The following is an 18,807-nucleotide window of genomic DNA, read 5'->3' on the forward strand; positions in this document are numbered from 1 at the left end:
TCTCTAGTTCCAAGGCAGGGGCTAGAGAGGCTTCTGTTCAGTCGCTGCTCCCACATTTACATTCCACAATTCTGCTCGAGCAGGAACAGATTTGAAGAATCTTCTAGTTTTTGTCCTTTCAGGTCACATATCAACTTTACAGTACCCAGTAATTACTAAGAGCGATGACATATAATGTAAGTTCAGGTAGGTCACAGCTCGAGTAGTGTGTGCAATTTAGAAAGGGCATTGAAGTCATTCACAGCGTCCACCATAGATCCAGCAAGGTGGCGTCAGGGATTGGAGACTTCGCATAAGGAGAGACTTCTTATGGCTCAGTAATAGGACACAAAGGGCGGCGGTAGAAGGTCGTTTCAGTGGCTGGAGGCCGGTGTCTAATGGCGTACCACAAGGTTCAGTGCTGGGTCCCTTATTGTTTGCTATATACATAAATAGAGTAGCACAGTGGTTAGCACTGCTGCCTCATAGTCCAGGGACCCGGATTCAATTCCCAGCTTGGGTCACTGTCTGTGTGGAGGTTGCACGTTCTCCCCGTGTCTGCGTGGGTTTCCTCTGGGTGCTCTGGTTTCCTCCCACAGTCCGAAAGACATGCTGGTTAGGTGCATTGGCCATGCTAAATTCTCCATCAGTGTGCCCGAACAGGCGCCGGAGTGTGGCAACTAGGGGATTTTCACAATAGCTTCATTGCAGTGTTAATGCAAGCCTACTTGTGACACTAATAAATAAACTTTAAACTGAGGGAGAATTTAACATGGCTAATGCACCTAACTAGCAAGTCTTTTGGACTGCAAGAGGAAACTGGGGCACCCGGAGGAAACCCACAGAGACAACGTGCAGACTCCACATAGACAGTGCCCCGAGCCAGGAATCAAACCCAGGTCCCTGGCGCTGTGAGGCAGCAGTGCTAACCACTGTGCCACCGTGCTGCGTTGCAAACTTGCGTGGTTCCAGCATTCTAATGTTTCCTTTAATGGTACCACGGAATTATATTAAATAAACAGGATTTTGGTGCAGTGTCTCACTGGAATGATGGTAAATAAACTGAACCTTAATTCACCCTTGCAGATTGCAGTGCTGTCTGCTGCACCAACATTAAAACTGTTGGAAGATCACAAGTTGTTTATTCTAATCATGTCAAAAAGCAGAATAGAACGTTCGACAGTAAACGATCTCCGACAGACAATTTAACTGAAATGTTTTTGATAGAACTGTTGACTGCTGGAAACTCTATTTATAGTTCCCCAAGTATATAAACCTTATACAAACTGCCTTTGGCTTTCTGAGGTTCAGAGCTTCTTTGCAGCCAATTGAATTTGTCACGCTTGGGGCTGAATACATTGTGGTATCCAAATTGTCTTAAACTTCCCATTATAGATTTTTCAGCTGACTTGTAATTACTCCGTTATTACCCCATATAAAATCTTGAAATTGAAGCACATTTTCCTCTATGTACACACCAGTTCATTTTAATGTGTAGTAATTCATGTATGCTTTAACAAAATTATATCTTGGATTCTATTGATGTAGCCAAATTGAACTCACCTCTACTCTGTGATTCTTACCTGCTCACCACTCAGCCTATCCCACAATCTGCATATTGAGCTTAAACCCTTCGGCAGTTACCTATTTTGTTAGAGATTGGGTCTACCCATTTTTTTCATCATTTTCTTTTTATCACCGCTGTCACAGTCCTCCCAGACCCTGACAAACAAAACAGCAGCTGTACAGCAGACAAATGGTGCAACAATTAAAATATCGATTGGCGGCCAACAGTTACAGCTGCAAACCCACTCTTGGAAATTCGAGAAACACCAGTGATTCAGCGGAAGCGAGTTCAAACCCAATACTCAATGTGGTCTCCTTCGAACAACAACATGCATTTCTCAAGCAGCTTTAACTTCAGAAAATGCTCCAAGACACCTCACAGGAGAACTCGTAAAATCCATAGATTCACTACAATGCAGGAGGAGGCCATTCGGCCCATCAAGTCTGCATCGACTCTCCGAAAAAGCATCTTACCCAGGCCCTCCCCTCTGCCCTATCCCCATAACCCCACACATTTAGCATGTTTAATCCATCTAACCTACACACCTATGGACACTAAGGGGCAATTTAGCATGGCCAATTTAGCATAACCTACACATCTATGGACACTAAGGGGCAATTTAGCATGGCCAATTCACCTAACCTGCACATCTATGGACATTAAGAGGCAATTTAACATGGCCAATCTACCTAACCTACACATCTATGGACACTAAGGGGCAATTTAGCATGGCTAATCCAGGTAACCTACACATCTGTGGACATTAAAGTGCAATTTAGCTTGGCCAATCCACCTAACCTGCACATCTCTGGACTGTGGGAGGAAACCGTAGACATGGGGAGAATGTGCAAACTCCACACAGACAGTCACCCAAGGCTGGAATCAAACTAGTATCCCTGGCATTGTGAGGCAGTAGTGCTAACCACTGTGCCGTGTCAAAGATGGGATTTGGGACTGAGGCATGGGCAGCTCAGTGGCATTTGAGATGGCACGGTGATACAGTGGTTAGCACTGCTGCCTCGCAGCACCAGGGACTCAGTTCAATTCTCGGCTCGGGTCACTGTCTGTGCGGAGTTTGCACGTTCTCCCCGTGTTTGCGTGGGTTTCCTCCGGGTGCTCCGGTTTCCTCCCACATTCTGAAAGATGTGCTGGTTAGGTGCATTGGCCATGCTAAATTCTCCCTCGGTGTACCTGAACAGGCGCCGGAGTGTGGCGACTCGGGGATTTTCACAGTAATTTCATTGCAGTGTTAATGTAAGCCTACTTGTGACATTAATAAATAAACTTTAAACTTTTTACACTTTTAACTTGAGGCGGGGGGTTGGGGAGATGGGGGTGACACTGAGATGCTGCCAATGATAGAGCAAAAGGAGGGGATGGGTGAGGGAGACAGAATGTAACAAAAAGCCCAGTGTTGGAAGTACAGGACATTTGGGTCGGAAGGGCAGGAGGAGGTTATAGGGAATTTGGAGCACGGACAATGGACATGATACCACAATTGACAAAAGACACATTAGAATCGGGATCTGCTAGCCGAGTTTCAGTTCTGGTTTAATGTGAAATATTTTGTCATCTTTAACCGGACTCCAATTCCCTCGACTCCTTGGCCAGATTTCTCCGGCCACTCACGCCCCACCACCGCTGCCAGGGAGAATGGAAAAACGCTGGAACTCAGCCAAACCTCCATTCACTGCAGCGGGACGGGAGAATTCCACCGGTGTGAAAATCCCAATTTTCACCCATGTGTCTAAATCCCGTAATGCCCCTGGATTGCAGGAGTGTTGTGAAGAAAACACTTTACACACAAAGGATGGTAGAAATTTGAAACTCTCCCCTGAAAGCAGCAGTCGGTGCTGGGTCAACTGGTATTTTTAAATCCGAGATTGATAGACTCCTGTTAACCTAAGGTATCAAGGCTTATGGGGCAACGATGACCTCATTGAGTGAGCGAACGGCACTAAATGGCCTCCTCCTGTTCCTACGTTCCTTCTATTGGGCGTCTGTACTATGGAACATCCGATTCCATAGCAGCTGCATATCCTCAACATAAAAATTTGCAGCCAATGTTTGATGCCCTTTTTTTCATTACACTGGTTCCTGTCCGCCAGGGCTGAGTTACTGAACTAGTGCCAATTTTACTGGCTGCGCACATCTGCACCTGCGAGTTTGTAAGACAGCACTGTATCATGCACAATAGAGACTTATATACTGTGCAAGTATAAAAACAGTTAGTGATCTTGGGCTAGGGGCCAAAGAGGGTTTGAGTTGCACTCCTTGATGTACTTACTAATCCCAAAACAAACCCTTCTAGGTGGTCTCGATTGGAAGTGCTCCCATGGATGCTATTAGGGAGCCTGTACTAAGCACACTAACTAATAGTGAAAAATAACCCCTCAGAGTACAATATAATAAAGGAATATAAGCTCTACAAGACAGCTCAATGCCCAGGTAACATGACTTCCTCCCAGCCGAGCTATTAACTATTAGCTATTAACTATTAACTAGCTCATTAACTAGCTAATCGCTACCTAACTCACCCTTTCCTGATGTGCCCATACTGTACTGTATATAAACGTTTTCACTGCTACAGTTCACTCAGTGGTCTAGTGGGTAAGTGTTTGAAGCTACTGCTGTACTGGGCTATGCAGAACGACTGGTCCACAACCTTGGTCTGTCCTGATTTGCCTGATCTGGACTGGAATGACAGCATAGACACTGCCAATTAGTGTCCATGCCCCTCAGGGATGGAGTGGGGATATCTGCCAGAGTGCCAATTCCTAGCGATTACCTTCCTGGAAAGTCACAGATTTGTTAAGATGCAGAAGGAGGCCATTTGGCCCATCGCCAAAAGAGCATCATGACTTAGTACCATTCCCTTGCTTTTTCCCCGTACCCCGGCACATTGTTTCCATTCAAATAATTTTCTTGAATACCTCGATTGAACCTGCCTCCAACACACTTCCAAGCAGATTCCAGACCCGAACCATTCGGTGCAGCTTGAAGGGCTGAAGGGCTGTTCCTGTGCTGTAATTATCTTTGTTCTTTGTTCACTCGCTGTGTGATAAAGGTTTTCTCACATCACATTTATTTTTTTGCAAATGTCTTTAAATCCGTGCCCTCTCGCTCTTGATCCTTTTACAAGGAGGAACAGTTTCCCCCTATCTACTCTGTCCAACCCCCTCATGATTTTGAATATCTCTATCAGATCTCTTCTTAACCTCCTTCTCTCCACAGAGAATAGTCCCAACCTCTCCAATTTATCCTCATAACTGAAGTTTCTCATCCCTGTAACCATTCTTGTAAACCTCTTTTGCACTCTCTCCAATACATTCACATTCTCCTATAATATAGTGCCCTCGAACAGTACACAATATTCCAGCTGAGGTCTAATTAGTGTCTTGTTCAGCATAACCTCCTGGTTCTTGTACTATCTGGGTGGGACCTTCCGGCCACACTTGTCCCGAAACCGGAAAATCCTGCCCGAGGTCAATGGACGTTTCCATGGTCTGCCCCCTGCCTGCTACAGTTCCTATGGCGGGCGAATTCCCCCACCACCCCCTCCCCGCCTCCCTGTGTCTATTCATAAATCCCAGAATACTATATGTTACAATAACTGCTCTCTCCACCTGTCCTGCCACCTTCAATGGCCGAAGCACATATACACCCAGGTCCTTCTGTACGGTGACTAGGGTTGCCAACTCTTCAGGGTTGGTTAGGGGTCTGCAGAGGTTGAAGATCAAACTCCAAGGCACTGCTGTGTGCAACCCTGGGGGAAAAGTGATAGTGACATTAAAAAAGATAACCTTTTAATAAAGATTTTTGAACATTTCTCTTTTCCAGGTATAAACATATGGGGAAAATTAGGGGGGGGGGGGGGCGGGAGGAGGAGATTATTTGACTGACAGTCAAGCAAAAGTTAAAGTTAATTTATTAGTCACAAGTAAGCTTACATTCACACTGCAATGAAATTACTGTGAACATCCCCTAGTCGCCACACTCCGGCGCCTGTCTGGGTACACTGAGGGAGAATTTAGCATGGCCAATGCACCTAACCAGCACGTCTTTCAGACTGTGGGAGGAAACCAGAGCACCCGGAGGAAACCCACGCAGACGCGGGGAGAAGGTGCAGACTCCACACAGACAGTGACCCAAGGCCGGGAATTGAACCCGGATCCCTGGCGCTGTGACCACTGCTAACCACTGTGCCACCATGCCACCCCACGCATCATCTATTTAGGTTATGAGTCTTTTTACTTTGCAATTTGAGTAGGATGCAGACCAAAGTAAGACGCAGACCAGAACTTTCCAGACGTTCATGCCAGCGGGATCCCACCAATGGAGCACTGTTATATATTTAAAACAGGTGCAGACAGCTTTAAGAGCTGATCACATGATTTGATGGTGATGTCATTGGGGTGTGTGATTAGGCTGCTGTTTTACTTTTAGTTTTGTACTTTGCAGTGCAGTGGGAGCAGCTCCTCCGCCCATTGGGCACCGCAGGGGCTGGGGTGCATTATAGACCCCGATAATCACATTATGATTTAATGTTTTAAGTTTCCTTTGTACTTTGGTTCTGTTCGGGCTGTTCTCCTTCCTTTTGAGGTGCTGCCCCATTTACTTTGTCCCTGAGTTCATTTGAGTTAGTTGATTTGTTTTGCCCTAAAAGAGGGAGCAGCTCCTCAATAAAACCTGTTGTGTGTTATTTTGAATCAATGTGTGCAAACCACCTAATTTTCTTTCTGTTAAAACCCACAACCCCTAACATAGTCAGGACATTACATGCACCCAGGCCATGTGTTTCCCAGTGGTGAGGGATGCATTCAACAGGAAACCCCATTGACAATGGTGGGACCAGAAGATTCTGCCGCTGGCCAATGGTGGACTGCCTTCTGCCACCATGAAACATGCAGCGGATTTTGCGGCAAATCCTGCCCACTGTGTCACAAGGATGGATGGGTTGGCCAAATAATGGCTGGAGCATTATTGCCCCTTAGTGTCCCAAGGTGTGTAGGTTAGGGGGATTGGCCATGGTAAATGTGTGGGGTTTACGGGGATAGGGTGGGGGAGAGGGCCTGGGTCTGTCAGAGAGTCAGTGCAGACTCAATGGACCAAAGGGTCTCTTCTGCGCTGTGGGGATTCTATGATTATTTGCTGCTTAGGCTAATGCTTAATGGATGCCTGCATGGTATTCTACCGGGGGGGGGGGGGGGGGGGGGGGGGGAGAAACTGTAGTAAGCAGCATCAGAAAGGAGCAAAGTGTGACATCTCCCTTGCTTTCCAATAATACAGTAAGAGTTTTAACAACACCAGGTTAAAGTCCAACAGGTTTATTTGGTAGCAAATACCATTAGCTTTTGGAGCGCTGCTCCTTCGTCAGATGGAGTGGAAATGTGCTCTCAAACAGTGCACAGCGACACAACATCAAGTTACAGAATACTGATTAGAATGCGAATCCCTAAAGTCAGCCAGGTCTTAAAGGTACAGACAATGTGGGTGGAGGGAGCATTAAACACAGGTTAAAGAGATGTGTATTGTCTCCAGACAGGACAGCCCGCAAGTCCAGGAGGCAAGCTGTGGGGGTTACTGATAATGTGACATGAATCCAACATCCAATTTCCAATAATACCAGAGAAGAAATTATATGTTAAACTCAGAGGGGATTGCAGGAAAGGGACGCTTCAAGAACACAACTATTTCCTTCAGAGTTAACACTTAAAAATATAAATGCATCAAATCCCATGATTTTTTTTGCATTAGAATTGTCCCAGAGCCCATCAGCAGATGAAGGTAGTACTTGGTCCAACATGAATACAGCGCAGACTGTACCATCTCTACCGCCCCCACCCCCCCCCCGAACCCACCAGGAAACCATGTCCAGAAGTGAACAGACTTTCTCATGAATAATGGCACAGGCGAGGGAAGTGACTCACACGTACCAGTTTTTTCTCTCTCTCTTCAAGAGGAGTTCAGTGGAACAGAGTTGCCTGCCAATTTTTCTTTTCTTTTCGAAAGTTTAGTCAAATGGAATAGGGAAAGCAGAGATCAATAGCTGTATCTGCAGTTGACCTGACAGATGCCATTCAATCTAAACAAAGCCAGAATCTAGGGGAATTTCACAGTAACTCCATTGCAGTGTTGATGTAAGTCATACTTGTGACTAATAAACAAACTTCTTAACTTTAAAATCTCACCCTTGTCCACTGTAGGAACCTTATTGCACTCTCTGCTGCTTCAAAAAGTGAACACAGTAAGAAGTTTAACAACACCAGGTTCTTACTGTGTTTACCCCAGTCCAACGCCGGCATCTCCACATCAAAAAGTGAAGACATTGTGCAACAAAGAAGGATGGAATGTCACATAATAATTCCAATCTAATTTCAGAGGGTTGTAAAGAACCTTTAGCTGTTAGCAGTGAGCCCCGAACTAATCCAAGAAACAGCTGGGTTCCAAAGACTATCACTTTATTAATCATTTAGTCAGCTTGAAGCCTCTATATTGCTTTGAGCAGATCCTGTTCAATCGTTTGAATGTTGATGGCGTTATTTTGTGTGTGTGTATATTTATATATATATATATACATATGCAAAGGGAACGTAAGCAGTTCTGCTCATAGGATTTAGTTTCCTCCACATCAGGCAGTTCCCTTCAGAGAATGGGTTTGAGTTGGACGTCACAACCAATCATCCAGCAGCTCTGGTCTCTGGTGTGTGTTAATAAAAAAAAGCGAGAGAGAGAGAGAGATGATGAGGCAAAGAGCCCAAAGCTGACTCACTTTAGGTTCAGTCTGTTTGTAAGTTACAGCAGTGTTTGTGTGCATGCAGCAGAGACCGGGCTGAACAAGCAGTCTCCAAGAAGAAGCTTTAAAGCAGAAAAAAACCCATAATGGATTTAGAATCTGGGGAACTGAGTGAGGGAGATCTCTCAGGTAGGAATGTTATTTAAACTTGGAAAAAAAAGACTTCATCTTTTCATGAAACTGTCCAAAGCTGATTAGGCGTCTGTGACCTTTTGATGCCCCTTACAGGACCTGTTGCATTCTTATTAATGAGGCCATAAGACTTATATAAAGCTTTCCGTTCTCTAGTAAAAAAAAATCCATATCACTGCTGTTTCTAACGTAACAGAAAAATACACCAAGCTATGCAGCAGAGGAAACCTTCAGCATGCAACTCCACTTCCTGTGTAGTCTATTATTTGTGTGGGGTTTTCTTTCCCCATTTCTCGACTTGTAGTTAACATTTTTATACTGTTCCCAGCAAGTGTCAAGTCAGACACTGAGTCTGCACAAATTCATCGTAGCTGGAATCAGTCGGTGTGTGTTTGGGAGGGGAGGGTGGAACTTGTAACAAAAAAAAAGTTAGATTCACTCTTCCAATGAATGTCTCAGATTGGGAGAATTCCAATTTCTCCTGCAGCTGAAAAGAAAAATCTTATTTCTTGTTTTTTTTTTGCGCTGTTATTGAATTCCCTGCACCCAAGGATAAAAGGACTAAAGATATTTAATATCTGCATTTTTAGCTGTTTTTTTTGTATCATTGACCAACCGTGGCCTCATAATTTTCTTCAAAGGGGTTTTCAACTGGGGGCGTAGCTTTAGAATGAAACTGTCCAGCAGGTCTAACAGCTCAATGTTGAATATCCAGATAGGAAGTGATGGCCTCACTTTCTGCAGGGTTTGGTTTGGGGGGGAAATAACCAAAAACTACACACGACTAATGATCAATTAGTGTTGTTTTAGAAACCAGCAAATGTTGGGATCCGCTCCACTCCGCCTAGATGATGCCCATTCTGAAAATGTGCTGATTCTTGCTGGCAGGATTTCCTGCCTTGCTAATGAGTAATTGTGTGTTCAGCGATTTAACACCTGCCTTGCCAGGCCGCTGTGAGCTAACAAATCGCATCCGCTTGCCTTGCAACCTCCTGCCCGCTCCATGGTCAAAAATTGCTCATGTAAAATGCTGTTACTTGTGCAACCTTAGCCCGCAGTAAACGGAGCAAACGCGCTTGGTGCCAGATATATACCAGCTGGGAGTCAGTGACCGAGCACTAACTGGTGTGAACAGGCCGAGGGTGGATCAAATGCAACTTCCCCCTCATCACAAAATTGTGACGGTGGTCCAACTCCAACTAGCTGGCAAGGGCATAACAATCTCGGCACACGTACTTGCCTCCTTTCCTTTCTGATTGCTGAGTTTCTTGATCAATTTTGACACTTGCTGCTTAATGCGGAGACCTAACTTGGTAAATTGAATGTAAATGCGGGGTAGGGGGTCACTTCCCTTCATTTATTTTAACTAAAGCAGTTCGTTTAACTTAATGTAAGAATCTGACATTATCCTGGACCGATGATGCTGTCCATTCCCTGAACTTGGGAGTTTCTGTACTGAGGACACCCTCTTGCAGTCTGCGTTTCTGCAATATTAAGTTCCCTACTGATATACGGATCATTTCTAAAGTTTATTTATTAGAAGTATCACAAGTAGGCTCACACTGCATGGAGTTACTGTGAAAATTCCCTAGTCGCTCCGACGCCTGTACGGGTACACCTGAGGGAGAATTTAGCACGGTCAATGCACCTAACCAGCATGTCTTTCGGACTGTGGGAGGAAACCGGAGCACCCGGAGGAAACCCACTCAGACATAGGGGAGAACATGCAGACTCCGCACAGACAGTGACCCAAGGCCAGGAATCGAACCTGGATCCCTGGAGCTGTGAGGCAGCAGTGCTAATCACTGTGCCACCATACAGCCCCAATCTGGGATAAGTAGCCTTCAGCAGCCTGGCTCTTACATTGTCCTTTATCCTTTAAGTCACTCTTTGACCAAGCTTTTGGCCACGTGTTCTAATATCTCTTTATGTAGCTCAGTGTCAAATTTTTGTCTGGCAACATTCCTGGAGTATGTCTTGGGAGATTTGTTTTAAACCACATCAAAGGTGCTGTAGAAATGCAAGTTGTTGTTGCAAGGAGTTGGTGTACATGCCACAGGGGAAATTTCAAAGTAATTCACAGCAGCTTGGTGTGAAAGGACTGCACCATTCAGAGTATAGTACTTGGAGGAAGTGCTGCAATACAAACTGACCCACAAAATATGAAACAGCAGCTTGTAAAAGGCTCTGACAAAGGGTCATCCTGACTCGAAATGTTGGCTCTATTCTCTCTTTCTACAGATACTGTCAGATCTGCTGTGATTTTCCAGCATTTTTTGTTTTTGTTTCCAATTCCAGCATCCGCAGGATTTTGCTTTGAACTTGTAAAAGTAGTTTCTTTCCCTGTCTGATTGATGCCGTCCGTGCCCGTTGGGCACCGCAGGGTTTGGGGTGCGTTATCGACCCTAACAATCACATTTTAATTTGATGTTTTCAAGTTTCCTTTGTACTTTGATTTTTTGTTCGGGCTGTTCCCCCTCCTTTTGGGGAGCTGCCCCTTTTACTTTGTCCTGACTTAATTTGAGTTTGTTTATTCAGTTTGACGTTAAAAGAGGCGAGTAGGCATGGTTGTACTTGTAGGAAAGGTTCACCACATCATAATTCAGGCGAAAACCTCCAGCCTCGTTCGCGGCTGGGATTCTGCGGTGCTGCTGAAAGTGAATGGAGTTTTGGCCGGAATGCCAAACTTGATGGGCCAAATGGCCTCTTTCTGCACTGTAGATTCTATGATTCTACATTAACACTGCAATGAAGTTACTGTGAAAATCCCCTAGTTGCCACATTCTGGCGCCTGTTCTCACTGGCAGCGGAGCGGGCAGGAATGAGATTGGAGAATCCCGCCCGATCACATTTTATGTCAGTTGCAACAGTTCCTTCCCCTCCTCAGTAAGAGAACGTGACTACAACATAGGGACTTCATTTATATGGTGCCTTTTAAGACCTTAGACTGTTCCAATGTAAAGTTTATTTATTAGTGTCACAAGTAGACTTGCATCAATGGGCGGCATGGTGGCACAGTGGTTAGCACTGCTGCCTCTCAGCACCAGTGACCTGGGTTCAATTCCGGCCTCGGGTGACTGTCTGGGTGGAGTTTGCACATTCTCCCTGTGTCTGCGTGGGTTTCCTCCCACAGTCCAAAAATGTGTGGGTTGATTGGTCATGATAAATTGCCCCTTAATGTCAGGAGGGTAAATATGTGGGGTTAGAGGGAAAGAACAGTAGCTGGTTGGGATTATTGCTGCTGCAAACTTGATGGGCCAAATGGCCTCTTTCTGCACTGTAGATTCTATGATTCTACATTAACACTGCAATGAAGTTACTGTGAAAATCCCCTAGTTGCCACATTCTGGCGCCTGTTCAGGTACACTGAAGGAGAATTTAGCATGGCCAATGCATCTAACCAGCACATCTTTCGGACTGTGGGAGGAAACCGGAGCACCCGGAGGAAACCCACGCAGACACTGGGAGAACGTGCAAACTCCGCACAGAAAGTGACCCAAGCCGGAATCGAACCCGGGTCCCTGGCGCTGTGAGGCAGCAGTGCTAACCACTGTGCCACCGTGCCACCCTGTGTATTGCTTTTGATGTGTATTCACTGCTGTAATGTTGGCAATGTGGCAGCCAACTGGTGCACAGAAAGCTTCCACAAACGATGTGATGATAACCTGTGTTAGCGATGTTGGTCGAGGAATACTGGGGAGATCTTACTTGAGCAGAAAGGCAGGGCCTTTCACCGAAAATATGGTATCTTCACTCTCCCAGCACCACAATGGATTGCCAGCATCAGTTTTGTGTGATTTGATTTATTATTGCACATGTATTGGGATACAGTGAAAATTATTGTTTCTTGGGTGCCATTCAACCAAAACCCACTGTTCATAGAGTACATAGCAGAGAAGGAAAGGAGAGGGTGCAGAATAGAGCGTTACAGTTACAGATAGGGTGTAGAGACAGGTCCCTGGAGTATTATATGAACCCACAACTTCGAGGCAAGGGTACTATCTACTGAATCGTGGCAAATGCGCAGCACAACTTCTTCTGAACAGATACCACACCAACACCAACGGGATATCCAATAATGCCATGGGTGTTCCAAATCCACATTTCAGTGGAAATGGGATTAATAAAGAAATGCCAGTCCCCACTACCATCGCAAGTTCCATAATATGAACAGACCAGTGAGATCCCTGGGCTAGTGTGACGATATAAAACGGAGAAAAGCAATGAATGAAAGATAGCAAAATACAGATGATTTCTGCAGGCTTCAATGTGTTTTGCTGCATCGCACGCAAGTAATTTTATTATCCCGATCTCCAGCTTCATTCGACGCTATTTAAGATTTGTGGAAATATTAACCAAAAAATAAATTCCAGCTGTGAAGTATGATGCCCATAAACCACAAGCTTTTATCCCTTTCAGTTTCCTGGAGATTCGCTTGTTCATAAATAAACTGTCCTTGTTACAGCGGAAACATCTGGAACCATTGTTTGCAGCTCAATTGTGTTTAATTAACCTTAGTGCAGTGTAAATATTTTGTACATCATTAATTCATTTTTAAAGGGGCTCTGCCTGCATGAAAAATGTGTCACTGGACATCTTCTTTTGTTGGGGCAGTGGCGACCCTTGCATCTTTTTCATTATGGCAACAATGCAAGTAAGTCAAGTAGTGATCAAGATCACACCCTACCAGAAAGGTTTGATGTTGCTTTTGCGTTCAAGTGAGCTTGAACTCAAAATCAACGATCGTTTGACATCAGATGTTCTCATTTGGAATGGGTTTTGCATGCAGTGTTTTACCATCTTCAGCATCAAGTGTGTTCAAAGGCATCAAGTGTGATCAGAAACTTGCACAACGCAAGGAAATTATTTAAGTGTTATCTTTATTAATTTGTTTCATTTCATCCACAATCTCTTTCCACTGTACATGCTTGAGAACACCACCAGATCCCCATCTGTTCTTAATTCATTTTATGAATTCATTAGTTGCCGTCCTGGGAAAAAAAACATGCAGGATGTGAATTGATTGGCATAAGTCTTGGCACCCTGGTGCCTCCCTCTTCCCCTTACCCTCCCAATCCCATGACGTCCATTCAGCGTTCCATGGTGGTTCCATTCATCACTACTCTACTCGCCCAATCTCCCTCCTGTGGCCCAACACCATCTCCCCCCACCTCCCCCCCCCCGCTCCCTCCCCCCCACCCCCACCCCTGATGACTCCTCCTCCAAAGTCGTGGTCCCAAATCCCCCTCCCAGGGCCTCTCCACTCCCCTCCTCTCCAATCTCAGGACTTTGTCAATCCCCCCCATCCTGCACTCCAAATCTCAGCGCCTACCAACCCCCATTTCCAGTCTTCAGGTCTCTCCGTCCACCACCAATCTTTGACCATGGACCACCAAACCCCAAGCCAAGGGCCACCAAACCCAGGTGCTGGCCAACCCCTCCCCCAAATATGAATGAGGAAGGTCATATAACCCAATCATCTAGATCGAGATGAATCCCATGCCCTTCCCATTACAGTACCTAAATTGTTCTTAACTAACAGTAAGGTTTTCAGTGTGATTTCTGTCATTATAAGAACTAGGAGCAGGAGTAGGCCATCTGGCCCCTGGAGCCTGCTCCGCCATTTAATAAGATCATAGCTGACCTTTTCGTGGACTCAGCTCCACCTACCTGCCCGCTCACCATAACCTTTAATTCCGTTACTGTTCAAAAGTTTATCTATCCTTGCCTTAAAAACATTCAATGAGGTAGCCTCAACTGCTTCACTGGGCAGGGAATTCCACAGATTCACAACCCTTTGTGTGAAGAAGTTCCTCCTCAACTCAGTCCTAAATCTGCTCCCCCTTATTTTGAGGCCATGCCCCCTAATTCTAGTTTCACCTGCCAGTGGAAACAACTTCCCTGCTTCTATCTTATCTATTCCCTTCATAATCTTATATGTTTCTATAAGTTCTTCTCTCCTTCTTCTGAATCCCAATGAGTATAGCCCCAGTCTACTCAGTATCTCCTCATAAGCCAACCCTCTCAACTCCGGAATCAATCTAGTGAATCTCCTTTGCACCCCCTCCAGTGCCAGTTTATCCTTTCTCAAGTAAGGAGACCAAAACTGTGCACAGTCATAATGTGTGATCCTGCTTGGCTCTCTTAGCAGCTGCCTTTTCTCTAGGTTAAGGTGTTGATTCTCACAGCAGGACTTGAGTTCAGAATCCAGGACAAATGGGCGTAGCAGTGCTGTGTTTGAGTGTACGTTGAACTCAAGTCTCCTTCGAATGGTGCATAAAAGCTGCCTTTATATTTCATCCTAGCAGCGTGAGGACAAAGTTGCCAATGAAAGTGGTCTTTCTTTCTCCAAATCTGGCATGCTTACATTGCTGCTGCTGTCAATTTTGTCTGGCTCATCTGCCCCCGATGTTAGAAGGCCCCTAGGTGGAATATCAAAGCAGCTGAACGTCCCCATTTGAACAAGCTCTCCCACACATTTCAATTACCAGACGGCAGCAACCTTATTCATTTACTGAGCTTTTCCATGTCTATCCAGCCCAACAACAAGGAGGGAGTGTAATTCTGCCTCCAGGGGTGGCATAGTGGTTAGCACTGCTGCCTCACAGCACCAGGGACTCGGGTCCAATTCCAGTCTGGGGTCGCTGTCTGTGTGGAGTTTGCACGTTCTCCCCATGTCTGCGTGGGTTTTCTCCGGGTGCTCCAGTTTCCCCCCACAGTCCAAAGGTTGATTGGCCATGCTATATTGACCCTAGTATCAGGGGATTAGCAGAGTAAATATGCGGGGTTATGGGAATAGGGCCTGGGTGGGATTGTGGTCAATGCAGACTCAATGGGCCGAATGGCCTTCTTCTGCACTGTAGGAATTCTGTGATTCTATGATCTAAAAGCCAAATGTTAATATAACACACAGACACCAACGCATTTTGCAACTTTACAACAGAAAGTCAATATGGGAATATAAAAGCTGGCTCTGAATGCACATCAAAAAGTGATTAAATTAGACATGGATAACAATATGTTGGGCAGCAACATAGTGCTAATGTGTGATCAATGATCCAAGATAAAACAAAACTTCTCTGTAATGAACCATGATTATTTTCCTTTCGATTGGATGATTTACTTTGGCAAGATCAGTGTGTTTGATAAATGTGTATACTTTGCTGTTAATTTTAGCTGGAGTTCCTCCTGTGTGTGTTTAACATAGTCTAAATGTGTCCCTAAGTTTCCAACTTATAATAATCTCTGCACAAAGTGGACGAGTAATGTCCAAATATTTCATACCTGAAAGAAATGTTACTTCTTTTTGACCATCTTTGTTACCAATGTGAAACTCTTGGTAAGAATCACTCAAAATTAGAACCGAATATGCTGTCAAACATGGATTTTTTTTTCTTTTAATTTCTTCCAGACTCCCTCTGCTGGTACATGTGTGCATGGTAGCCTTAAGCAAACAAAATGCACAATGCCATTTTCAGTACACTACAATTGCCCTCTTCAGTTACAGGCAGGAAATCACATTTACCATTGCTACTAAATAGAAGTGTTTCCTCCTGAATCATAGAATCCCGGCAGTGCAAAAGGAGGCCATTCGGCCCATTGAGTCTACACCAGCTCTTCAACAGAGCATCTTACCCTGCCCCTATCCCCGTAAGCCCCTGTATTTATCCCGCTAATACCCTTGACCTACACACCTCTGGATACTCCGGGGCAATTTAGTATAGACAATCCATCTAACCTGCACATCTTTGGACTGTGGGAGGAAATCCACACAGGCACAGGGAGAACATGAAAACTCCACACACACACACACACACACACACACACACACACACAGTCACCCAAGGCTGAAATTGAACCCGGGTCCCTGGCGCTGTGAGGCAGTAGTGCCACCATGTCGCTGTTACCTGAAAGCAGAACACCAACTGGGTATCGCTGTTTACTTCAAAGGACAGTGCCATTGTGCATGCACAAGTACATACAGCAATCACTTGTACCTACACTGTGCCTTTAATGTGATAAAATGACCCAAAACACTTCAGAAAGCAAAATTTGACATTGTGTCACATAAGGAGATATTAGGGTTAGTTATCAAAAATCTGATCAAAGGTATAGGTTTTAAGATATAACTTGAAGGAAGAAAGGCCTGAACGCTCTGCAATTCTTTCCCTAAACCACTGTGCCTCTTAACCACTTCCTCCTTTAAGAAACTCCTTTAAAAGTTTGTTTATTTATTAGTCACAAGTAAGGCTTACATTAACACTGCAATGAAGTTGCTGTGAAATTCCCCTAGTTGCCACATTCCGGCACCTGTTCGGGTCAAAGCACCTAACCAGCACGTCTTTCAGATTGGGAGGAAACTGGAGCACCCGGAGGAAACCCACAGACACAGGGAGAATGTGCAGGCTCCACCCAGACAGTGACCCAAGCCGGGAATCAAACCCGGGTCCCTGGAGTTGTGAGGCAGCAGTGATAACCATTGTGCTACTGTGCCACCCTGCCACAACTTACTACTTTGATCAATTTTTGATCATCTGCCCAATAATGTCAAATTTTTCCATTGTGAAAAACAAATTCCACATTTTTAAACTAAACAAACTTCAGATAAATTAATTATGATAGAATTCATAGAATCCCTACAGTGCAGAAGGAGGCCATTCAGCCCATAGAGTCTGCACCAACCACAATCCCACGCAGGTCCTATCCCCGTAACCCCATTTACCCTGGTAGTCCCCCTGACGCTAGGGGGCAATTTAGCATGGCCAATCCACCTAACCCGCACATCTTTGGACTATGGGAGGAAACCGGAGCACCCGGAGGAAACCCACGCAGACACGGGGAGAATGTGGAAACTCCACCCAGACAGTGACCCAAGCCAGGAATCGAACCTGGGTCCCTGGCGCTGTGAGGCAGCAGTGCTAACCACCGTGCTGCCCTGATATTTAAGCCTCTGCCATAATTCAATTGCAATAATTTATTTTGTTATCTGAAAATTTCAATTAGGTGTTAGATGAAATGCTGTTAATTTCCTGGTTTTCTTTTTGTGAGAATGATTCAATTTGATTGGATGCTTACCCTACATCACTGCTGCTGGATGCCTGAAGGTCCCCTTGACTTAGCGCCAGGTTTAAGTTACCATTGGAAAGGGAACATCAATGCCATGGAGATCTCGAGATCTTTGTGGGCAGCTTTCTTCGAGGTCGGCAGTGAGTATCGCAGCTTTGTCATTGATTACAAAATCCAGGCCATTAGAGTTAGGCACCAAGTTCCCTCTAAGCTGCGTGTAAGCATTGGCCGCCCGCTAGCTCATCAAGTGCCATGCATATTGGGAGAGGGGGTGAGCTGGAAGTGGCGAGCATGAGTAAGTTATTAAAACTTGGCAAGTTATTAAGATTTAAGAGACTTTTTGGGCCAGATTTGCAGCCGATAAGAGCGTATTAGGGGGTTTAAAGGATGGATAGCTATACGTCACCGGGTGCAAAGCAGAGTAGAAGGTCCTGGGGTGATGAAAAGTGCTATATAAATTGTTTTCTTTTACATAGTCTGTGTGTCTGGAAGTGCTCCGATCTTAATACGCTGCAATTGTCCACTGGTGATCTCATTAGTAAATTTGAATTCAATTAAGTTTGAATGTGTTCCAGCTAGCTACAGTGGAAATTCTGTTAGTTTAAGAAGGCCTGTGAAGGTTACACCCTCTTAACCCTTCTGTCAGAACAAAGGCAAATAGGTTTTTTGGATATGGTTTCTACCATATCCGCACGTTACAGATAGAATACCCCAACTCCGGCAGCGAATCTGTGCCAGATTTCAGAACTTGTTGATTTTCAGGAAAAATCCGAACACCTTGAGGAAAGCTAACTGATATGATTGCAAGGCACTTTAGGTTAATGTCGCTCCTCACGTTATTTGCATTCTTTTTTTAACCTGCACACAGAGTTATCCATCTTATTAGCCATTGGGGGTTGGCTTGAGTGCTCTTGTTGATCGGACTCCAAGCTGGGTCGAGTGGGGTTAAGGTTCACCAGTGTACGAAGCCAATCAGTACTTGGCAATCCACTCCGAACTTTTCCGAGATGGATCAGGTGGGGGTCAAGGTTCACTTGAGTGCAGGAAACCAGCTTACAGTCACTACTGGTGTCCGGTTAGCCAGATGTGAGGTCGTTCACCTGATATTGGTGCGCATAAAGGATAAAGGGAATTGTAGAGCTAATGACCAAGGCTGCTGAAGGCATGGCTACACATCCAGATTGGGGTGACACGGTGGCACAGTGGTTAGCACTGCTGCTTCACAGCGCCAGGGACCCAGGTTCGATTCCCGGCTTGGCGCTGTGTC

General features: G+C 45.2%; 1 protein-coding gene across 2 annotated transcripts in view; it reads left to right on the top strand.

The window, feature by feature from the left end:
- Positions 1-8,273: 8,273 nt before the first annotated feature.
- Positions 8,274-18,807, top strand: part of tnfaip8l3 (tumor necrosis factor, alpha-induced protein 8-like 3) — a 71,468-nt gene continuing 60,934 nt past the window's right edge. For both annotated transcript variants that reach the window (XR_013500779.1, XM_078241355.1), the window contains exon 1: positions 8,274-8,471. Coding sequence is in view for 1 of the 2 variants with exons in the window: in XM_078241355.1 (XP_078097481.1) it covers positions 8,429-8,471 (43 nt within the window). In the remaining variant the exon portion in view is untranslated. The remainder of the gene's footprint in view (positions 8,472-18,807) is intronic.

Source organism: Mustelus asterias, chromosome 24, assembly GCF_964213995.1.
Source record: "Mustelus asterias chromosome 24, sMusAst1.hap1.1, whole genome shotgun sequence".
Classification (NCBI taxonomy): domain Eukaryota; kingdom Metazoa; phylum Chordata; class Chondrichthyes; order Carcharhiniformes; family Triakidae; genus Mustelus; species Mustelus asterias.